The sequence below is a fragment of the Anarhichas minor genome, unplaced genomic scaffold, assembly GCF_050575085.1.
Source record: "Anarhichas minor isolate MPS153535 unplaced genomic scaffold, ASM5057508v1 ptg000025l, whole genome shotgun sequence".
NCBI classification, from domain to species: domain Eukaryota; kingdom Metazoa; phylum Chordata; class Actinopteri; order Perciformes; family Anarhichadidae; genus Anarhichas; species Anarhichas minor.
The window spans coordinates 9,621,281-9,640,712 of record NW_027466471.1 but is presented as its reverse complement, the minus strand read 5'-3'; the positions used below and the strand labels follow the sequence as shown (position 1 = coordinate 9,640,712).

At 40.7% G+C, this 19,432-nt stretch overlaps 1 protein-coding gene across 1 annotated transcript in view; it reads right to left on the bottom strand.

The window, feature by feature from the left end:
• ntrk2a (neurotrophic tyrosine kinase, receptor, type 2a) overlaps positions 1 to 19,432 on the bottom strand; it is a 75,279-nt gene that overhangs the window by 45,103 nt on the left and 10,744 nt on the right. The window contains exons 6-14 of the mRNA XM_076099583.1: positions 15,181 to 15,314; positions 14,195 to 14,327; positions 13,891 to 13,962; positions 13,480 to 13,710; positions 12,562 to 12,588; positions 12,342 to 12,350; positions 11,996 to 12,007; positions 11,089 to 11,126; positions 10,696 to 10,795 (exon numbers count right to left, since the gene is read on the bottom strand). Coding sequence (XP_075955698.1) covers positions 10,696 to 10,795; positions 11,089 to 11,126; positions 11,996 to 12,007; positions 12,342 to 12,350; positions 12,562 to 12,588; positions 13,480 to 13,710; positions 13,891 to 13,962; positions 14,195 to 14,327; positions 15,181 to 15,314 — 756 coding nt within the window. The remainder of the gene's footprint in view (positions 1 to 10,695; positions 10,796 to 11,088; positions 11,127 to 11,995; positions 12,008 to 12,341; positions 12,351 to 12,561; positions 12,589 to 13,479; positions 13,711 to 13,890; positions 13,963 to 14,194; positions 14,328 to 15,180; positions 15,315 to 19,432) is intronic.

Genomic DNA, 19,432 nt, shown 5'->3' with positions numbered 1-19,432 from the left:
TGTCCGACTCTGTGTGATCATTTTGTAATTCGACAGTACTTGGACTAATCCTGTACTTGATCTTCTGTCGGACATAAAGTCCACGGTCTTGGATCATGGTCACGTAAATATCTCGTCTTCAAATCAATTTGTGTGATGCGACACCTTCTGAATCTGCAATTATTACATACACACCTTTTTGTCATCATTTTGACTGTATTGCGTGTAACATCTGTTTTATTAGCATGTTCTCAGGAAATATGCTGGATATTTTTTTTCTCGGCATGTCAGCTTCAGATTAGGTTGAGAGTGCGGACTGGGTTTCAAGAACCAGTGATGAATGTAACTGGTTGGATGTGTCTCCGGAGCTTCAAGCACATGTTAGAATAATGAGGATTTGGTTGAAGAGTAAAAGACTTTGCCAGACATGCAGGTATGAACATATTTATGTGTCAGAGAAAAGAAGGACACACATTTATTCACGGAGGACTTGCTTTCTTTCTATTTTGCACCTTTTTCTCCCTACATCTCTTGCATCCATTTTTTGTTTGGATGCAACACATACACACACACACACACACACACACACACACACCAGAGCTGCTGAACTTAGCATTAGGCAGTGATGGGAAGTCTGGAGAGGCAAACGATCAATTGATCAATCAATAAACCTCTATCTGTTATAGTGCTGCTCCCAATTGCTCAATACTGCTGCTCTCTCTTTTTCTCCCCCCTCTCTTTCTCTCCCCCGCCTCTCTTTTATCTCCTTCCCTGCTGTGCAGAAAAAGCTCTACAAATATACAACACAAAAGCAGCCAGACACAGTAAATGATATTGGCATGCATCTTTGCCAACTCTCATACATATTCAGGAAAACTGGGGACTTATGTGTGTGTGTGTGTGTGTGTGTGTGTGTGTGTGTGTGTGTGTGTGCGTGTGGTTGTGTGTTTGTCTCTTGGTCGGTTGAGTATCTGCCTGACTGCAGCAGGACTAGGTGTTGATCGATATCTAAAGCCTCATTAACATAGACCCTATCATAAAGACATTCACTGGACTGCCAAGAAAAAGCCACATTGATGCAGCATGTACACACTTTCTGGCAGCAGTGGCATTTACCGAGCGAGCAGCAGGGCCTTGAACAACAACACACTGTCATACTGTCTGAGGGGGAAAAAATCACACTGATGTGATCTACACGAAAACGCAGTATGAATGTCTGCATACACAAACAGGTGTGGACTCGCATAACTTGGTCTGATGTCTTGAATCTTATGACTTTAGACTCAAACTTGACTTTGACTTTAACACCACTCCTGACCTCACTTGGACTTTATTCTTTTGACTTGAAATGACATGATATCACCCATAAGCCCAAACAGTAAGTTATATTTTAAGAAAAACAAAGCAGCGAATCAGCTCCTAAGTTTCCTGGCAACGAATGTATTATGACTCAATCTGACAGCAGCAATGATGGAGAAGGGAAGTACTACACTCAAGTACTATACTCAAGTACTATACTCAAGTACAGTATTGAGGTACTTGTCCTATTCTTGAATATTTCTATTTAATGTTAAGTTATACTTCGACTCAAGTACTTTTCAAAGCGAAATATTGAACTTTGTTCTGCACTAGAGTACTCTGCCAGGTGTTTTGATGTCTGTGGACAGACCGTGACAACTGTGAAAGAGGCTGTCACTCAACTGTACAGGTGTGTACTCGAGAACAAAATATCATCTTATTTTCAGGTTAATCAAAAAAAAAATAAATACCTACCCACTATAAAGTGCAGTTCTGACTTTTCAGCAACAAAAACTATGGATCTCATGTGAATCTTTGCATTTTTTTTTACATTTATCTTTTGTTGCAAATGTTGAAAGCCAAAGAAAAATAGATTCACTCGGGGATTCAAAACTAGATTCACATTTAATAGCATTTTGTCAAACTCCAAGGCACACCAAATCATGTTAATTTGAAATGTTACCAAATTTAAATTAGAAATACCATTACATTTGGTGAAGGCATGACGTTTTCAGGACTTGAAACACGAAGTTTAGGACTTGCACTTGGGACTTCAAAGCCAAACCACAAGACTTACTTGTGACTAACAACTCAAATGCTTCCATACAGAGTACATTTTATAGTGAGGGATTTGCAGAGTATGTTTTGTTACAATGGCAGAATCTTTTTTTCATGTCATTTTTCTCTTCTCACATATGAAATCCTTTTTTTTGCTTTGGTGGGTTGAGTGGTGTTTAGAGGAAACACCGGCACCGGTTGTTTTAGCTGTGCTGCCAAGAGAATCTCAGGGTACACTTGAGAAACAGTCACAGTGATGTTTTTTTTTTATAGAATACTTTCCAACAATTAAATATGAGCGCTGTTTATGTAGCAATCACATGACAGTCAAACCATTGATCCATGTTCAGCCATCTGAAAATAACATTAAGGTAAAAGGATGTCCATTAATAAATTACAGCATGCCGCCAGAAAACCTCACATCCCAGACTTTGGTATCTGTAATCTCCTAAATATGTAAATAAATATGAAGTTAGTGCATGTTTTGAGTAAGCCTCAAGGCCCCCTGGTTTCCTTGTATGACCATTGAAAGTCCATTTATGTTCTCTGATAAGCATGCGGGGTTGTCAACGGGAGAATCAAACGAGGTCACACTGAACATTTCAAAGTGCTTTCTTTTTCGAAGCAGAGAATTAAATTGAAAAAAGCTCTTGTATTTCAAAATGGAAACTATTTTTAACTACAGCTGCTCTGTAATCATTTTCATCTTTGCCCTGCACAAACTGTTCCTATACAAAATGTCCTGTTCCCACACGGCACTCCCAGTTTCAACTATCCAATTTCTCACAACTCTGACCCTTTTGTAAGGGTCAAGCTGACCAATACAAGACAGGAGATAATGTATGGCAGCACTGTGGACTCGCCTGGCAAAGATGAGAAGAGAGAGACAATCTCATGGTCACTATGTTCATGTTCTCTGACTCTGACCACCAACACTTTCCCTCTTCAAAATAAACCAGTTCTCTCGGATTATTCTCTCTGTCTGGTTTTACACACGGGTGCTTCTGCAGCCTCTAAAAATAACAGAAAATCACCATTAAAGCGAGTTATTTCTCAACAGAACTTAGTTCCATTTATTTAGAACCCAATTACTGCAGAAATGTGACATTTACAAAACAATTTCTCCAGTTCTACAACCTGAAGTTAAAGACCGATGACCGTGCAGTGAGTGGTGTTTTTTGTTGTTGTTTTTTTTACATTTTGTTCATTGTTAAACCTATTTTCTGAACATTTCTATGGTGCCTGTTGAATTGATTTTGCAAGTTTTGCATAATCGAGACACTTTAAAGAACCATAGATGGTTGACAAATTAAAAGAACATTTAGGCGATTTTTTTGCTGCAACTTTAGAAGAAATATAGTGCGATTAAAAAGTTCAATATTTCGCTTTTAAAAGTACGTGAGTCGAAGTATAACTTAACATTAAATAGAAATATTCAAGAATAGGACAAGTACCTCAATACTGTACTTGAGTATAGTACTTCCCTTCTCCATCATTGCTGCTGTCAGATTGAGTCATAATACATTCGTTGCCAGGAAACTTAGGAGCTGATTCGCTGCTTTGTTTTTCTTAAAATATAACTTACTGTTTGGGCTTATGGGTGATATCATGTCATTTCAAGTCAAAAGACTAAAGTCCAAGTGAGGTCAGGAGTGGTGTTAAAGTCAAGTCGAGTTTGAGTCATAAGATTCAAGTCATCAGACCAAGTTATGCGAGTCCACACCTGGGTATGTGTCACTAACCAAGCAGCTGGATCATCAGGTACTTTAATTTTATAGTTGAATAATATAAATCTGACTTCGAGCTGGGTATACTGTATGAAATATATGCATGTTTTGAATGTTTTAGGTAGAGAGAAGGGGAACCTTGTGGTCAGTTTCCTGACATGGAGCCAGTAATTGGAGGGCTGACTCCTGCACTGAAGCCATCCGTGAGGAAATCGAAACCAAAGCGACACCAACGGCTTGTATATTTTGTTTGGGGAGAGGCAGTGCCGCTGTGATGACAGGTAAGAAGTGTTTGCTTTTAAGTCGAGCTAGTATATTTAAACCAAATACTGAGCTTAACGTGATCTCCGCTCTCCGTGTGAACTGTGAGAGAGACTTCTGAAGAGGGTAACACATGCTGTGATTATCACGTTTTCACCCGTTAGTCTTTAAGCAGTTTATGTAGGTATGCACTTTTCAAAGTTACGTTTTTTGTTGCTCAATTTTAATTTGCAATGACTGTACTTATGTAATTATTCCTCAATAGATCAAGACAGATCTCAGAGAAAAGCCTGCTTGTATGCAGATCAAAATGGATCCCCTGTGGCTGAGATGGACTACCAGAAAGGATGGAGAGTTTAATGCAACATGATAGAAACACTACTTTGCCTGCTTTCACCTATCCAGTCTTTTCGCAAAGTGCTCATGAAAGAGAGGACACAATTTTAAGACATCAAGTGCCGTTTTTCCCAAGTTTGAATCTTCTGGTTGTTTTTAGCACAGTAGCCAATCAGTGCAAAAACTTTGATGTCATTTATTTGAATTAAATACAAATTTCTTTATTGTTGTTGGTGCAGCATTACAGCATGCCAAGACTTTACTTTGTCAGATTCTTTGTAAGACTCTGTTATAGTTAAATAAATGACTCACTTATAACAACACATTACGTAGTCATATTTCAAATGCTGTTATCAGTCTGTCGCTGTCAGGTTACCAGGCCCCCCGACAAACTGGCGCCACTGGGCCTAATAACTTTTCATGAGTCAAACTTAGCCGAATGTATCAATAAACACAAAGCAGCCACACAGGAACTTTGCCTGCATAAAATACAGTCTAAAATGACCAATATTGTGATTTAAATGAAGACATATTTGATCAAAGAGTAAGACTAAGAATCCGACCAGATGCTGATTCTACAGTTGTGCCGACACATTTCGGTCAGTGCTCTGCAAGCATTGAGGTTCGACACTCGGCTCAAGTCTAAATACAGGATCATAGAATAGCCTCTTCAGTTTGTGGTTCAACTCATTCAGCTTTCGTTTCCTTTTTCAAAAGTTTTGCGGGTGAGCAGCTTTCTTCGAAACAAACTTCAAGAGCTGGAGGCAAAAGCTGCTTTTCAGCAGGGAGAGGGAGAAGAAAGGGAGGAGGGTGAGGAGGAGTAGGAGGAGGTGGTGGGTACGCTGAGCATGCTCGGTCGGCCCCCAGAAGGAAGCCCTGCTGACCTTGAGGGTGTCATATTGATCGATCAGCAGTGAAGAGCTGTTTGTGCATGTGAGAGAGAGGGAGGCGATGGAGGCGTGTAACTCCGCCAAACAAGGATAAAAACTGAAACCTGCACTAATGGATCATTGATAAGTGGACAAGGGAGAACTTTCTTCAGTCTCTCTTTTCTTCTCAGTTTTATTTTCCTTTTTGTCTTGCTCTCTTAGTTTCTAACATCTTCTTTCTAGCTCTTCTCTCTCCATCTCTTTTCTCCTCTATGCTTTCTTTACATCTCTTCCTCTCTCACTCCCTCGCTGGATTTCTCTGTTTTTCTTGCTCTCTTGTCAAATGTCAATTTTAGCATTCTCCACTTCACATTTACTGTTTCACTTTCAATCACTCCTCCCCCCCCCCCCCCCCCCTGTCTTGACATTTCCGTCTTGTTCGAGCATCAGAACTCAGGTTTATGTTGACGCTTCCCTCCTTGCAGGTGCTTCGAGGGGCATGAACACATATAGATGCTGCTGAGGTAACTCCTTCCCTCTCAGCCTTCACTGTCTGATCTGTTTTGTCTTCCAGGAAGCTGCTGTCACTTTGAGCGGGTTGTTATGTGTAATTTTGTGGAAACTGTCAAGCTTTCCAACAGGCCTTTTTAACTTAAGCCAGCCTGCTATCACCTTTTATGTTTCTCAGAGTCCAAATCATTCTCATTTTTGCAGCATTCAACAATCGCACAGAATTCGTACTTCTCTCTGACAAAATAAATGTTTTTCATTTCAAGATTACTTCCTGAATAAATACAACTTAGCTATAATCTTTCACTTGTTCACACACGGCAGTGTAAATACTTCAAAAGATTCCCTTCATTGTCAGCCAATTTGTGGCAAATGGGACTCATCCAGGATACAAGCCCACATTTTGTTTGGTGAAATGCAGCCTTAGTGTGGTATTTTAGGCCAAGACTCGGGCGGTGTAGTTGATTCCTCCTTCTGAATGGAAGGTTGTATAGATAGTTTTAGCCTAATTTGTGAGCAAGTTGGACGATGAACGATACTGACGTCCCACCCACTATAAAGCATGGGAGGAATTTCTGTTTCAAGTCTCTCATGTTTATATCCAAATACTATAATACCTTTTTAACTTTTAAGCAACTAATCAATTGTGTGGTTTGTGGTCTTATTGGCTGTGCAGTGTACATTGATTCAAGCCACACATCTGCCCAGAAACGATGCCCCCATTACTCCAGATAACACACTGCTTTTTATTCGTATTATTTAAAAGTACCCACGACAAATAGTTCACAGCAGGATCCTAGGCTTGTCCAGAGTGACCGGGACATACCATAGTTTCGGGAAACTAGACTACCTAATGGATCCTTCGGTACCAACCACATCATGCTAGCTTGTCAGAAAAAGGGCCTGAAAAATGCTCCGAAATTAGGCTAAATCTTGGCGAAAGAAAACTGGCATTGCAATATTGAGAAGGGTCCCTTGACCTCTCTATTCAAGATATGTGAATGAAAACTGGTTCCCCTTCAGAAAGTTTAGGGCAAAATGTTTAGGGCAAAAAGCATGCACTTGTTTACATAACGTATAAATCTGTTATTTTCACTTATTCTAAAAATGATGAATTTCATGAACCTTTAATAACAAAAACTAGAGACATGGGTATTCAGCAGATGTAGCTTTCCAAGGTATATTGACATAAAGGGGGTTTCTCAGGCCTTCCTCAAGGTATTGATGTCTCAATGTGGTATTCTGAAGGGATTTTTGTTTGTTTTTATCAATTCTCTTAAGTTACTCTCCACTAGAGTATTTGTTTTTAGTAAATACTTTTGTTTTCTTACTCGAGTAGTTATTTTTATGACTACTTTTACTTCTACTTGAGAACTCTTTTTGCAAAGTAGCAGTACTCTTAGTTGTGTATATTGTTTGGCTACTTTACCCACCCCTACGCTTTGGTAGGGGGTGTTGCGAGGAATTTCCCCTGCGGTGATATTGATTGGCTGAACTGCGTGTTATACGGTATTGTTGCGTTTGGGTGTCCGCAGTACTAAAAATGTCTGCACATGGTAGAGTACTCTTTGGATAAAATGTATGATTTTTCAACTGGCGACCAGAAAACAAAACACAAAATGAGCAGCGCACAGTGCAGAATAGATGCTCAGCGCCTCGTCACGCTGCTGCCATTTGTAGCAAAGTGTGAATAAGTAGCGCTCCCATTAGAAAGAATTTAAAAAAAGAAAATACGTGAACAGAGCTGTTTTGGTGGTTGTTTGTCATCCCCTGCGGTCCAATAGGACAGTAATGCAATATTGCGGTTACTGTGACACGAACGGTTTAACATGTCAAGAGCAAAGACAAACAAGATTTACAGCATTTCAGCTACACTGACTCCCCATTGAACACCATCGCTATACCCACATGGTTAATCTTACATCTGCCAACCCAAGAACACACAGAACTATACAGTATATCCATCCTGTGAGTGTCAAGAAGCAGCGAGGAGTTCGTGAGACGCAACCTGTACAAAATGTTGCCCATGTGTTATTGATGAGAGAGGAGCATAATAATGCAGTCAACATAAATAATGTAAACCAGCGACAGCTTTTTACTCGACTGGCAGAGAGAGACGGGCAGCGACTCCTCCAGAGTCAGTGAGGCGAGTTGTGCCTCTCTCATGCACTCTCTCCACAGTTGTGGCTCAGACGTAGAGCGTGTCGTCGGGCTCAAACCCTGACTCCTCCAGACGTTCAAGTGTCCTTTTACAAGATACTGAACCACGTTGCTCCTGAAGGCTGAGCCTTCGCTGTGTGAAGGGGTGAATGTTAGATTTGATTAGCGCTGGTAGTGTGCTGACATCTGCGACTATGTATAAATATATATTTTTCTGTTGATGAATTTTGGTCAGTGGTCCAGTATAGGAAACATGTGGAGGTTTCAAACAGTGCGGGTACAGCCGATGCTGAGGATTACTCACAGCTCTCTCGGCATCTGACTCTGCGACACCACTATCTCTACTAACATAATAATACGGCTATTGCATAGTAAAAAAAAAAAAGTAATACTTATGGAGCCTTGGGAGGGCAGCATATACAGACAAAAAACTTTTCCAAAATTAAAGTCGTAAATTTATGTGAAAACTTCACAAATTTGCAAGATTATAAAGTCATACATTTATGAGTAAAAACTAAGTGGAGTGCAAAACCGTGGTAACACCATCCGTCTAATTTCTGTTGCTCCTAATGTAGTGTTATTATGGTAACGATGTACTGAAAGACACTTATTCACGTTTTCTTTGATGTTCTTTCTGTGTTCTTTTATCAACATAAATAAATACTAATATTGTAAAAGTTACAGCAAAGAAGAGACAAACATCTTCTTTCTTTTCTTCTGCTTAGTCTGCTGCTCCTATGACCAAGCCACGGATAAGTGGATGAGAATGGATGGATGGAGAGTCCGATACAGTACAATATATTTTGCACTCAGTGTTTAACGGTGGCATCTGTGGTGTGATGAGGTTCATCCAACCTTGCAAAGTGATGCCATGTGATTACTCAAAATTACTCAAAGGTTTTTCATCAACACAGTTCTTTACTCCACTGTTATTTGGGGTTTTTTCCCTCATGGTTTATATATTACTTTAATCACAAAAGGTTATTTTTTTTCTCTGCAAATGACCCCCTCCCTCAGCCTTAATACGCTGTCGTAGTCCCTCTCTCTCCACACACTCAATGTCAACATGCTGCATGGCACATACATCTGGATGTCTGTGCACGGAGCATGAGGACAGGACGGCATGGGAGGAGGAAGTCGACAGTGGAAAAAGAGAAGGATGAAGACTCGAGGGGAGCAATCAGAAGGGCAAAACTGTAATGTGACCCAACATCCTACACACGAAGAGAAGCACACACACGTGCAAAAATGCTTAAACGTACAAGAAAACACACTTAAACACAAATACTGATATATAGGGGGACGCAGAGAGGCATTAGAGAGATTATTTCCTTCCGAGCAACCTCATTCACCTCTCCTGGAGAAAGAAGAAACCGCACATAAGACCATAAATACAAACACACACACACACAATGTATGTGCTAGCTGCTTCATCTGTCTTGCACCCGTCCTCTCTGGGGGGTCATAAATCAATCAATGCCAAAATACTGCACTTCAACAGTGCAAACAAGAGTCACACACACAAACACACACCAACACACAGGTACAGGCGCATGTGGACCTTCACTGCATCAAATGCCATTGGTTCAAGCGGTTATTTATTCCTAAAGAAACTGTTTAAACCGCACAAGATGAATCCTCAGAATGTTGATTTCTTGGGTTGCTTATCATGAATGCATTATGCTTTTTTTAACAAAACTCCGCAACTCAAAAGTCAACTGAATAGAAGGCACAGAAAACAGTTCCCACACCAAGCTTATGTATCTGGGATTTTCTCGAAACTGAGTTTCAACTTGAATCCCTTTTACAATCAAAAATGAGCCAGTGATAAATAAAGATGATCGTCAGTATGCTTGCAGTTCTTTAGCTGCACGACGAACACGTCTACGTTTGAAAAAACAGCATTACCATCGTTTTGTATGTAGACAAGGAAGGGGTGATGGAGGTGTTGTTAGTGCACAAAGTATGAGGACATTTCAACAAAGCGTCAAAATGAGCGAAACAAAGACAAATCAGTTATCAGTAGGTCAGTATGATAAAGAAGAGAAAATAGATTAATTGCACTTGTAGCCATTGCAGAAGTCACCACAGTAGTTTAACGTCAACATGACGAAGACTACAGGAGCTCAGTTTAGTCGACATGCATGTTAATCACCCGATGAACCTCCTTCAAACAGCAGCTGTTTCCACCTGAACGGGATGGATCCATGGACACATGATGGTCTGCATATTCAATGGGATTTATTGTGCAACCACAAACACAAATTTTGAGTCCCAGAAATTATAATTTTTCCTTTGTCATCATAACCTGTCTGATCATAATACATGAAGCTATTCCATGTTAGACTTTGGTCCTAGATTATTACCTGTTGAGCTGAAATAGCCACCGCAAGGAAATTGTCCAATATATCCCTCGTAATGTGAGCAAGTATGACCAGGTGTCCCATAAGTGAGACTGAAGCTGGATTCATACTCCTGCATTAATGGGATACGTGCTTCAAGGCTATGGCTTAGCTAAAGCTAAAAAATGTATCTGCCCGTCAAGGCTGTTAAACATTAACAACTTATCTTTGGTAGTCTCTTGCTAGCCTCCGTAAAAGACAATTTGGAAGCAATCGCATGTGATTTTGGATTAATCTTAAAATGTGTTTTTGATGTATCCATGAAGCCATCAATGTCCACAAACAACAAATCGCCATCATTCTTTGGGACATTAATTCAGTTTATTCATTTAGTCAACCCAAAAGATGGAAGCCACCAATACTCAGGAGTCTTACCTTTGATGCCAAACTTGGAGTTCCCTCCAAACTTCAGAATAACCAACATTAGAAGGAAACCGGTGAAGGCGACAGCAGCAATGCCCACCACCACGTACACCTGCAAAATGAGAAAACAGACTTATAAATCTCCTATGCTGAAGAGACAATCACACATAATAAACTCCGCAGCAGAAGGTGCAAACCACAGGCAGATTTTCTGAAGTACTGCTACATCTTTTTATCGTGCTGGATTCATTCAATTACTTCAAACATTAAAAAAAAGATGCATCTCAGGTGTTTCTAGACAGGTCACACAAATATACAGAAGAAAACAGGCACAAACAGTCAATGGCTTACTGAGGCCATCAGCAAAGAAATAGAGACAGAGTACAACAGTAATACGTGACTTACAGCGACTCTGTCTTCAGGGGGGTCTACAGGGGGGCCCTCTGTTGATGGAGAGAGAGAGAGAGAGAGAGAGAGAGAGAGTCACTCGAGAAGTGATTTGCAGCTAGAGTAAAGGACAATATAATAGTATGCTTTCTTGATTAAATATGATCAGTTGGTCATCTGCTTCTGTTCACACTGAACAGCTTGTTCAGCGGGTGAATTTAGTTCAAGGCGGTTAGTATTTTTCACTTTGTTAATTGACAGAGCCATGTGTGAGAGCCATTCCTGAATGCTACAGTGTAGGCAAGGCTAACGTTAGCAGCTCTGGCTATTTCCTTTAGTTCCCACAACCTCAGCCTTGTTATCTGAGGTGCCAAACACTTTGGTTGGCCCTCATCCTCAAAGGCTCTTCTTTTCTAATGTTAAAAAGTAAAACACGATGTTTAAACATACAAAGAATTCAGAATTAATTAAAAAATGTAAAAGTATTAGCAGCTAATCAGGGTTATCCACGGTATTAGGACTAACTAGCTCTACACTGCAACATTTCTGTTTCTTTATTTACATGTTTTCATCAAGTTATTGCCTGGGACGTAAAGCTTTAGCCTAAGGGCTTTGGAACAATATAATGTATTTAAAAGCATTTTACAGTGTTCTCATTTTAATCAGAAGCATTCAAAAATCTGTTTTCAACCAACTTAAGGGGCTAACGTTGGATTAGTTACAGCATGTTCACCGGCTAGAAATGAGAAGATGCTTTTGTCTGCCTCTGTCTAAAATCAAGGTATATCTGCCACCATTATCATTGTGAACTGCATATGTGTTATGCGGGAACGGAAACTTGATAGGCATATCAATGGTAATTTAAGGGGGCAGGGCTTAGCGATGTTTGTGATTAGGAGTGAGCAAATAAAAGGCGTGGCAGTACCTGTGGTTAGATCTGCAGAAGGGGGGGAGGGGCGGTGTGGAAGAAGCAGCCAGAGAGAAAAGAGACAATAGAGACAAATTAGGTCCCAAACAAATCAATATTCTTAAAGTGTATATTATTTGACATGCACTCCACAAATAATGTTGTCAGTCATGCCTGTTCTCTGAGCTTGTTTAAAAAACATATTCATTACTCAAACAAAATACACAAACCAACAAACAACTTATATTTAACATGCACAACATCAGAAAAAAAGAAACAAATAACATCGGGGGACACAGTGTGGGGAAAAGACAAACAACAACCCTAATCCCTAGCTGCAAGGATGTGTAGGTATGTAACGCACCCTCAGCAACTTGAAAGAAAAAAGAGAAAGAGAAAGATTTCTAAAATGTAATTTGTGTTAATTGATGAGGATGAAAATGATGAGATGTTAAACAGAAAGAAACATTGATCTGAGAACAGTGGCACTATGAACACACAATGCATCTTAACTGGATTTGTTGGATTTAACACTTTTACATTTGTTAAAAACACTTGTAGCAATGAATATTTATTTCACTCACCATAATAGTACGGCTCCTTCTCCGTTCCTGCACATACAACAACGAACACTTAGATCAAACACTTCTTGGACAGTATCCACACTCTTGATTCGAGCTGTTTTTTCGATTCTGACACGTTAGCCATTTGCCTGATATACCCAAGGGGGTAGAAACGTTGTTGGCATTTTATTGCAATATGCAGATACTCTAGATTTGTACCTGTATTGATACTGATTCTTCACACAAACATCTGCATCTTCAACAAATGATTTCATGCCAATGAATGTCTTGCAAGTCACATGTCTTACTTTTATTATCATCATCTGTACGCTCCATAATGTAATATGCAAAAATCCACCACATTCTGTGTTCAATCAATTAATAATAATTATAAAAGCTCCTTCTTTAAATCTGGTGACTACCTCTAATTGCTCATACAAAACTGCCAGTATGGCATCCCATTTTTGGCAAAAAAGTAGTCTGTCATAATCAAGCTGTGGGACAAAAGCTGCTCCCCATTTACTGAACGTAATTGTGCGAGAGTGACTCTGTAACAAATTCACAATCCTGGCATAAAGAATGAGGAACAAAGCTGCAAAGAGAGAGCGATTGAGAACAGCACAAAAGACCTGGAACAGTGACTGTAAAAGTGATTACAGGCCGGCTACAGCCGTGGCCTGAGGTGTGTTTTCGGACTGTCCGACCGTCCAGTCCATTCTTGTGAGCGGGATATCTCAGAAACGCCTGGAGGGAACTTCTACAAATGTCCAGTTGCACTTAATCTTGAACTGATTTGATTGTGGGGGTCAAAGGTTAATGTCACCTTAACTCAATAATCCATATGCTACGACTGGCAGTTATTGAATAATTGTTTCAGCTCTGTACGTTTTTGAAGAAAGTAAAAGCTTGATTTTCTACAAACAACAATGAGCTCCTCACCATCCCATACGGGCTTGAGCATGAAGTGAGCTTCCACCTCCTTTTCGTCCGACCCAAATTTGTTTTTGGCCAAGAGCTTGTAGCGCCCATTGTTGAGGTGTGTGGGGCTGTCCAGCTGCAGGCAGCCGTGGTACTCCCTTTCTGTGACGTCATGAATCATGGTCATGATGAAGTTCCCCTCTGTCACCGCTTTATCGTCCAGAAACCACTGTAGCTTCGGCTCTGGATTTCCTGGCAAGGCAATGAAGACAATACAAGAGACTTTATGATTTTTTAATTTTTCAGATTCTTATATTATAAGTCTGTCTTCTTTGCTGAAGTAGTCATTGCTGTGATTCCTATATACTCTGACACTATTCAAGATTTAGATTAATTTCATGCCTAAGGACATGATGTGGATGTCTGTCTTACCTGACATGCTGAAGGGGATGCACCAGTGATGGTCAGGGATTGCATCAGTCAGTTTAGTGATTTTGGGAGGGACTGAGTGTAGTAGAGAGAATAGAGAGTTTAGGAGCAACAGTGTGAGGTACAAACAGTTCAGACTGAAAATAAGATAAGACCGAAGAGCAATTCAGACGTAAAACTGTCGAAGCATGCAAAACACAGTTGTCTCCTTTATCATTTAATTCTCTGTTTTAAAGACTGCACTGACAAACGCTTTGACACAATAATCTACATTGAATTAGGACTGCCTGTCAGAGGGCAAACGTACAAAGTATATCCAGCAGCAGCGAGGACTCTTTCTCTCCAACGATGTTCTCAGCTGTGCAGCTGATCTTGCTGTTGTGGTCCAGCGAGGACAGGTTGGACAGTCGTAGCACCGAAACCTGGCCTGATGTCTCGATCTGAGCGGGTAAACACATCCATACATCAGCATGAAGATTTGGCTATTTTCTCAACACATACAAGGATTTTTTTTTAACGCATAGTCACATAACTTTTGATTACAGAGATATTGTATTTGTCATGGGGATGTTACGTGAAACTGCCATGAGAAATAATCCCTCATGGTTTGATCAGCTGTAAGCAGATCATTTACAAGTTAAATATGTTTTGGATCGGTGACGAAGTGTTGGATTCAGCTGATTTACCAAGTGAAATCACATTCATGGCACTTTATATAGAAGGTAGGACTCAACGTTAAGGCTTCGTCCAAATCTCGTTGGACCAAGACTCGCTGCCACTGTCAGTAATCACACTCGCTGTCCCTCAGCCAGCTCTCCCCCCTCTCTTTTTACTATTTTCATTACATTATCCAAAGTTTGCATGTGAGTTTGCTTTTGTACTGACGACATAGCTGAGCTCAGGTTCCAAATGTCTATGGGATCAAGGAACAGTGAGGCATTTAGGACTGCAAATCTCTTTCTTTTTTTAAACTTTTTTACGTCTGAAATAAATAGGAGAAGTATAATCTTCCGGAGCCCAAGGTGACTTCTTCAGCTGGCATGTTTTGTCAGCACTATAAGAACCCTAGGTCTTCCGTTTACTATCATGTATGACAAAGAAATGCCCGAACACCTCACATCTGAGAGGCATGAACCAGCAAACCTTTGACATTTATGTTAAATAAATGACTGGAACAATTAACATTAACAATTAATACTATTTTTCTGTCAAATATGTAAGAGAAGTGTAATGTAATATGACATGCGTAATCCAAACATATCTGAGTTTGTGTGTCCGTGTCTGTGACCTGACCTCATAGTTGGAGACCAACGCCATGTTCCATATCAGCTCAGGTGAGGGCACCCCGGAGGTGGCACAGGACAGATCCACGTGCCTCCCCTCCATCAGTGTCACGCTGGATGGGCTCAACGTTGCCATGGGAACCTCTACATACAACCAGGGGGTGGGAGGAGAGGCAGAAGAGGAGGGTGCCAAGGTAGAGAGAAAAGGGAGGAAGCAAACTTAGGATTCATGGCCAACTCTTGTATTTTCAGTTAAAACACAAGGCACGTAACAACCTCCACAATAAGAGTGGAAGAGCAGGCAAACACACACACACACACACAAACTACCCCAGACCCCAAATTCAATCTCTCTCTCTCTCTCTCTCTTGCTTTCATTTAAGCACACTCACCCCAATCAAACAGTCAGACAAAGAGACAGAGTTCAAACACAGTGATGGTTACACTGATTACTAGTGCGTGTCTTCAGCAGCCCAAGTACTAAATTGATTGGACACAGTCTGAAGCCTCAGTCAAAAGCAAAGACACTGGTGCTGGCCAGGAGGTGTCCTGGGTATGACCAATCAGACTCAATCAGAAGCTTGCCACCCTCATCCCCTGTCCAATAGCATCCCTGATGAAGAAAGAAGGGAAGAGGACAAAACGAAAAGAATAGACGACGAGAGACCAGACGAGGTCCAAGAGAAGAGGAGAAGACCAGAGACAATGAGCAAAAAGAAGAGAAGAGACTAGAACAAAGAGGAAAAAACAGAAAAGATGAGGAAACAAGACGAGAACCGAGAGAAGAAGAGATGAGAAAACAAGAACAAAAAGAAGAGAATAAAAGAGAATACAAGATGGCAAACGAGAGAAGTGAAGAAGAATAGAAGACACAAGGGGAGAAGAGACGAGAACAAAGAGAAGACGAGGAGAGAAGAGGAGAGAAGAGGAGAATAGAAGAGAAAACGAGACAAAAAGAAGAGAAAGAACAATGAGACGAAAAAGAAAAAGTAAGCAGACTAGAACCAAGAGGAGAGAAGAAGAGAAAACAAGAAAAAAAATAAAGAGAGGAGAAGAACAGAGCAGGATATAAGATGAGAACCGAAAGAAGAGGCGAAAGAGAAAAGGAGGACAAAAAGAGATGGGTGTCGACAGCTACTGCAGATAAAACTGGACAGATTCCTTATCGAACCCTCTCCTCTCCCCTTCTCCCCTCCCTCTCCTCCTCCACCTCTTCTGTCCTTCGGCAGAATGCTTATCACCAGGGCAACCCACTTATCACTACGGCAACCCACTCAATCACTGCGAGACGCACTAAAAACCAGTGATTTCAGTGGTGGCCGGCCAGCTGCCATATCAGGACCACATATCACAACAGGCTCTCAGTAAATCAGCTTTCTCCTGACTCTACAGCCATCTGCAGGTCACACACACACACACACACACACACACACACACACACACACACACACACACAAAGCTACACCCCACAGCGCCGTGATCACAATAAAACGTCTGTTTTGATGTGAGTGCAGTTGTCATGACCTGTTAGTACGTAGAAAATTCCATGTAAGATTAGTCCCGCGCGCAGCTTTGGTAGTCAAACCAGCCATGACACCCTGTGTGATTGTAATCTTTCAGGATGTGTTCAGACTCAACAAGTGGGATCGAAGAGGAATTTACCGTGATTAGCATGGCAGACCAGCCGGCGTCTGTGACGACACATGAGCCACTACGTGAAAAGATTTCTTTATTATGTGCTTCAGCGTTCGGCCCGTGCTACAACCCACCTTCAGCCAGTTGTAAACATATGGAAAATACTGGCAGTCGAGTGTCTGCAGAGGGTGAGCCAACTCATGCAGAACATCCATGACAAGTGAGAGGAGGCTATGCTGTAAAAAATGTATGTTTTTTGACAAAATGATCCCAACTCAAGGCCCGCTTACTAGCGTTCAGATGTCTTTACCATGTATGAATGTGCCCTGTTGTCATTGAGTTGGATTTGTTGACTCCAGTTTAGTAGCTTGAATGACACTTAAAATAAAAGAAATCTCATAAAAATGTCAGAACTTGGCTTTGAATTGTTTTGCCAGACTATTGTTTTCAAAGAATTCAAAGAATTATGTTTCATGATTTAAGTCAAGATTAAATTAAAAGTGCTTTTTTAACCCTGTTAGATCACTTCCCCAGTCATATTGTGCAGATATTTAACAATATATGCAAAAATATGTAAAAATAAATCTATTTCTTCGTATTTGTATATCAAAATCCAATCATCTTGCTTCTGTCGTCATTGTTGTCCACATCGGAAGCTGAAGACGCTCAAACTACCGTTTCACTGGGACTGGGACAACGTGGACAATGGTTGAAATCATAACAACTTCCGATCTCACATGTCAACATATTTTCAGTATTTTTTCTATATTTGCTCAGTTAATGTTCACCTGCATTAACAGGAGAACAGTACAGAAAGATGACAAAGGAAAATCCAATATGCACTGTCTTAGTGAAGCACTGTCACTCTAGATCTGTATTTACAGATCCATGTGGCTCTGTACTTTATGCTAAGATGGGGGGGGGGGCATTTCAATTGGGAAGTCATGAAATTTATTTCATGACTTATTTATTTAGTTCATTTATTCATTAAGTCAAAGTTAGCCCATATATCTGCCTCCTGGTGGATGTTTTTTTTTCACCATTCTATGACATGACACTGAGTATATGCCAGTCCTTGGCTCTCATTGAATTTAGACTACCTTCATGAGGATGTGCTATGAATGCGCTGTGAATTACAAGCACAGCATCGGCGACATGCCCTGGTGATGTGGAGCTGAATAGCTGCTCGCAGACCATATTTGAAAGCAAAACATCCGGTCTGGATTGAAAAGCTCTGCACAATACACCACAGCACACTTCAGCCTCATTGTTGGAGGTGTCATTGTTGTCAGCTCTTGTTATGGGCCACAATAGGTGCATCCGCATCGGTGTTTAGAGAAGTGTTCACATCTATAATGTACGGCTTCTGCCTTTCCACACCACAGAGATGTGGGCCAGAGAGAGAGTGAGAGAGAGTGAGAGAGAGAGAGAGAGAGAGAGAGAGAGAGAGAGAGAGAGAGAGAGAGAGAGAGAGAGAGAGAGAGAGAGAGAGAGATCTTTGGCCTGGATCACACCGCTGAACTGCTGCAGCTCGCACACGTGTGAGTTTGCCTTTATAACGCACATCAATAAGAATTGAATATTTAATTCATAATTATAATTAGTTTAGACAGTAAAAGGTTAAGAAGCATGTGCTGAATTTCACTGTTCATTTCATGAGAGGCATTCACAAAGTGATTTCTGTTCAAAGATGGCAGGGAAATAGGAAGGAGAATGAGAGTCAGGACTGGCTGAGCAGGTTTGAAACCCAAAAACTGACACCTGTTGACTGTATGACTTCAGATCATTTTAAAGATTAAATTTCCCTCAAACTCCGTCAACACCTGCCTTGTCTGTGTCTGTCTTTTACTGTTTTTTTATGTCCAGTTCCATCATTTTTTTAATTCTCACTTATAGCACAACTTGGCAACTATTGTGGTTAGGGTTGGGAAATATAGTTTTTAAGGCAAATTAATTAAGGGTCAGTATACGGTGATGTTTAGGTTAATAAAAAACCTGGTTAAGGTAATAAAAAAGTGAAACTTTGGTCTCCTGCATGAAGGGCAGATACGCTCATCCATCACCGCAACCTCGACACCCTTTCACTCCACCTCTAACGGACAGACTGCTTCCTGCATTTACATTGAGCGTAAATCTTGAGGCGCATAACCGTCTTACGTTGACATAATTCCTCATGATGCTGAGCTGGCTCAGCTATGCATCATTCTTGTCATATGAAGGACCACTGTTGAATCAATAAAATAAAAGGGCACAGTATTCCATCTTTACACATCAACTTGTGTACACATCTTTCAAATTCTTTGCAATTACTTTCTTCCCTTTCCCAGAGAGATGATTTACTGAATGGTTTTGACCAGCTATGCTCTTCTGTTTTTGAAGCTGTTGTCTGTTTTACACCCTCCTGAATCCTTCTCTTTGCAAAACCTCACTGCTAAATGACAGCAGCATGGCCTAAAAGGAACTGCAGAAACTAAACGTCATGTCAATTACCTTTTACAAGTCCCCAGAAAACATCAGGACTGCCAGACATGAATACCATCTTAATTTGTTTCTGTCAATCTGCACTGTGCCGATTTCCTTTGTGCTGCTTACCTTCTGTGTTGATTAAAGGTTTAGTTATACAGCTT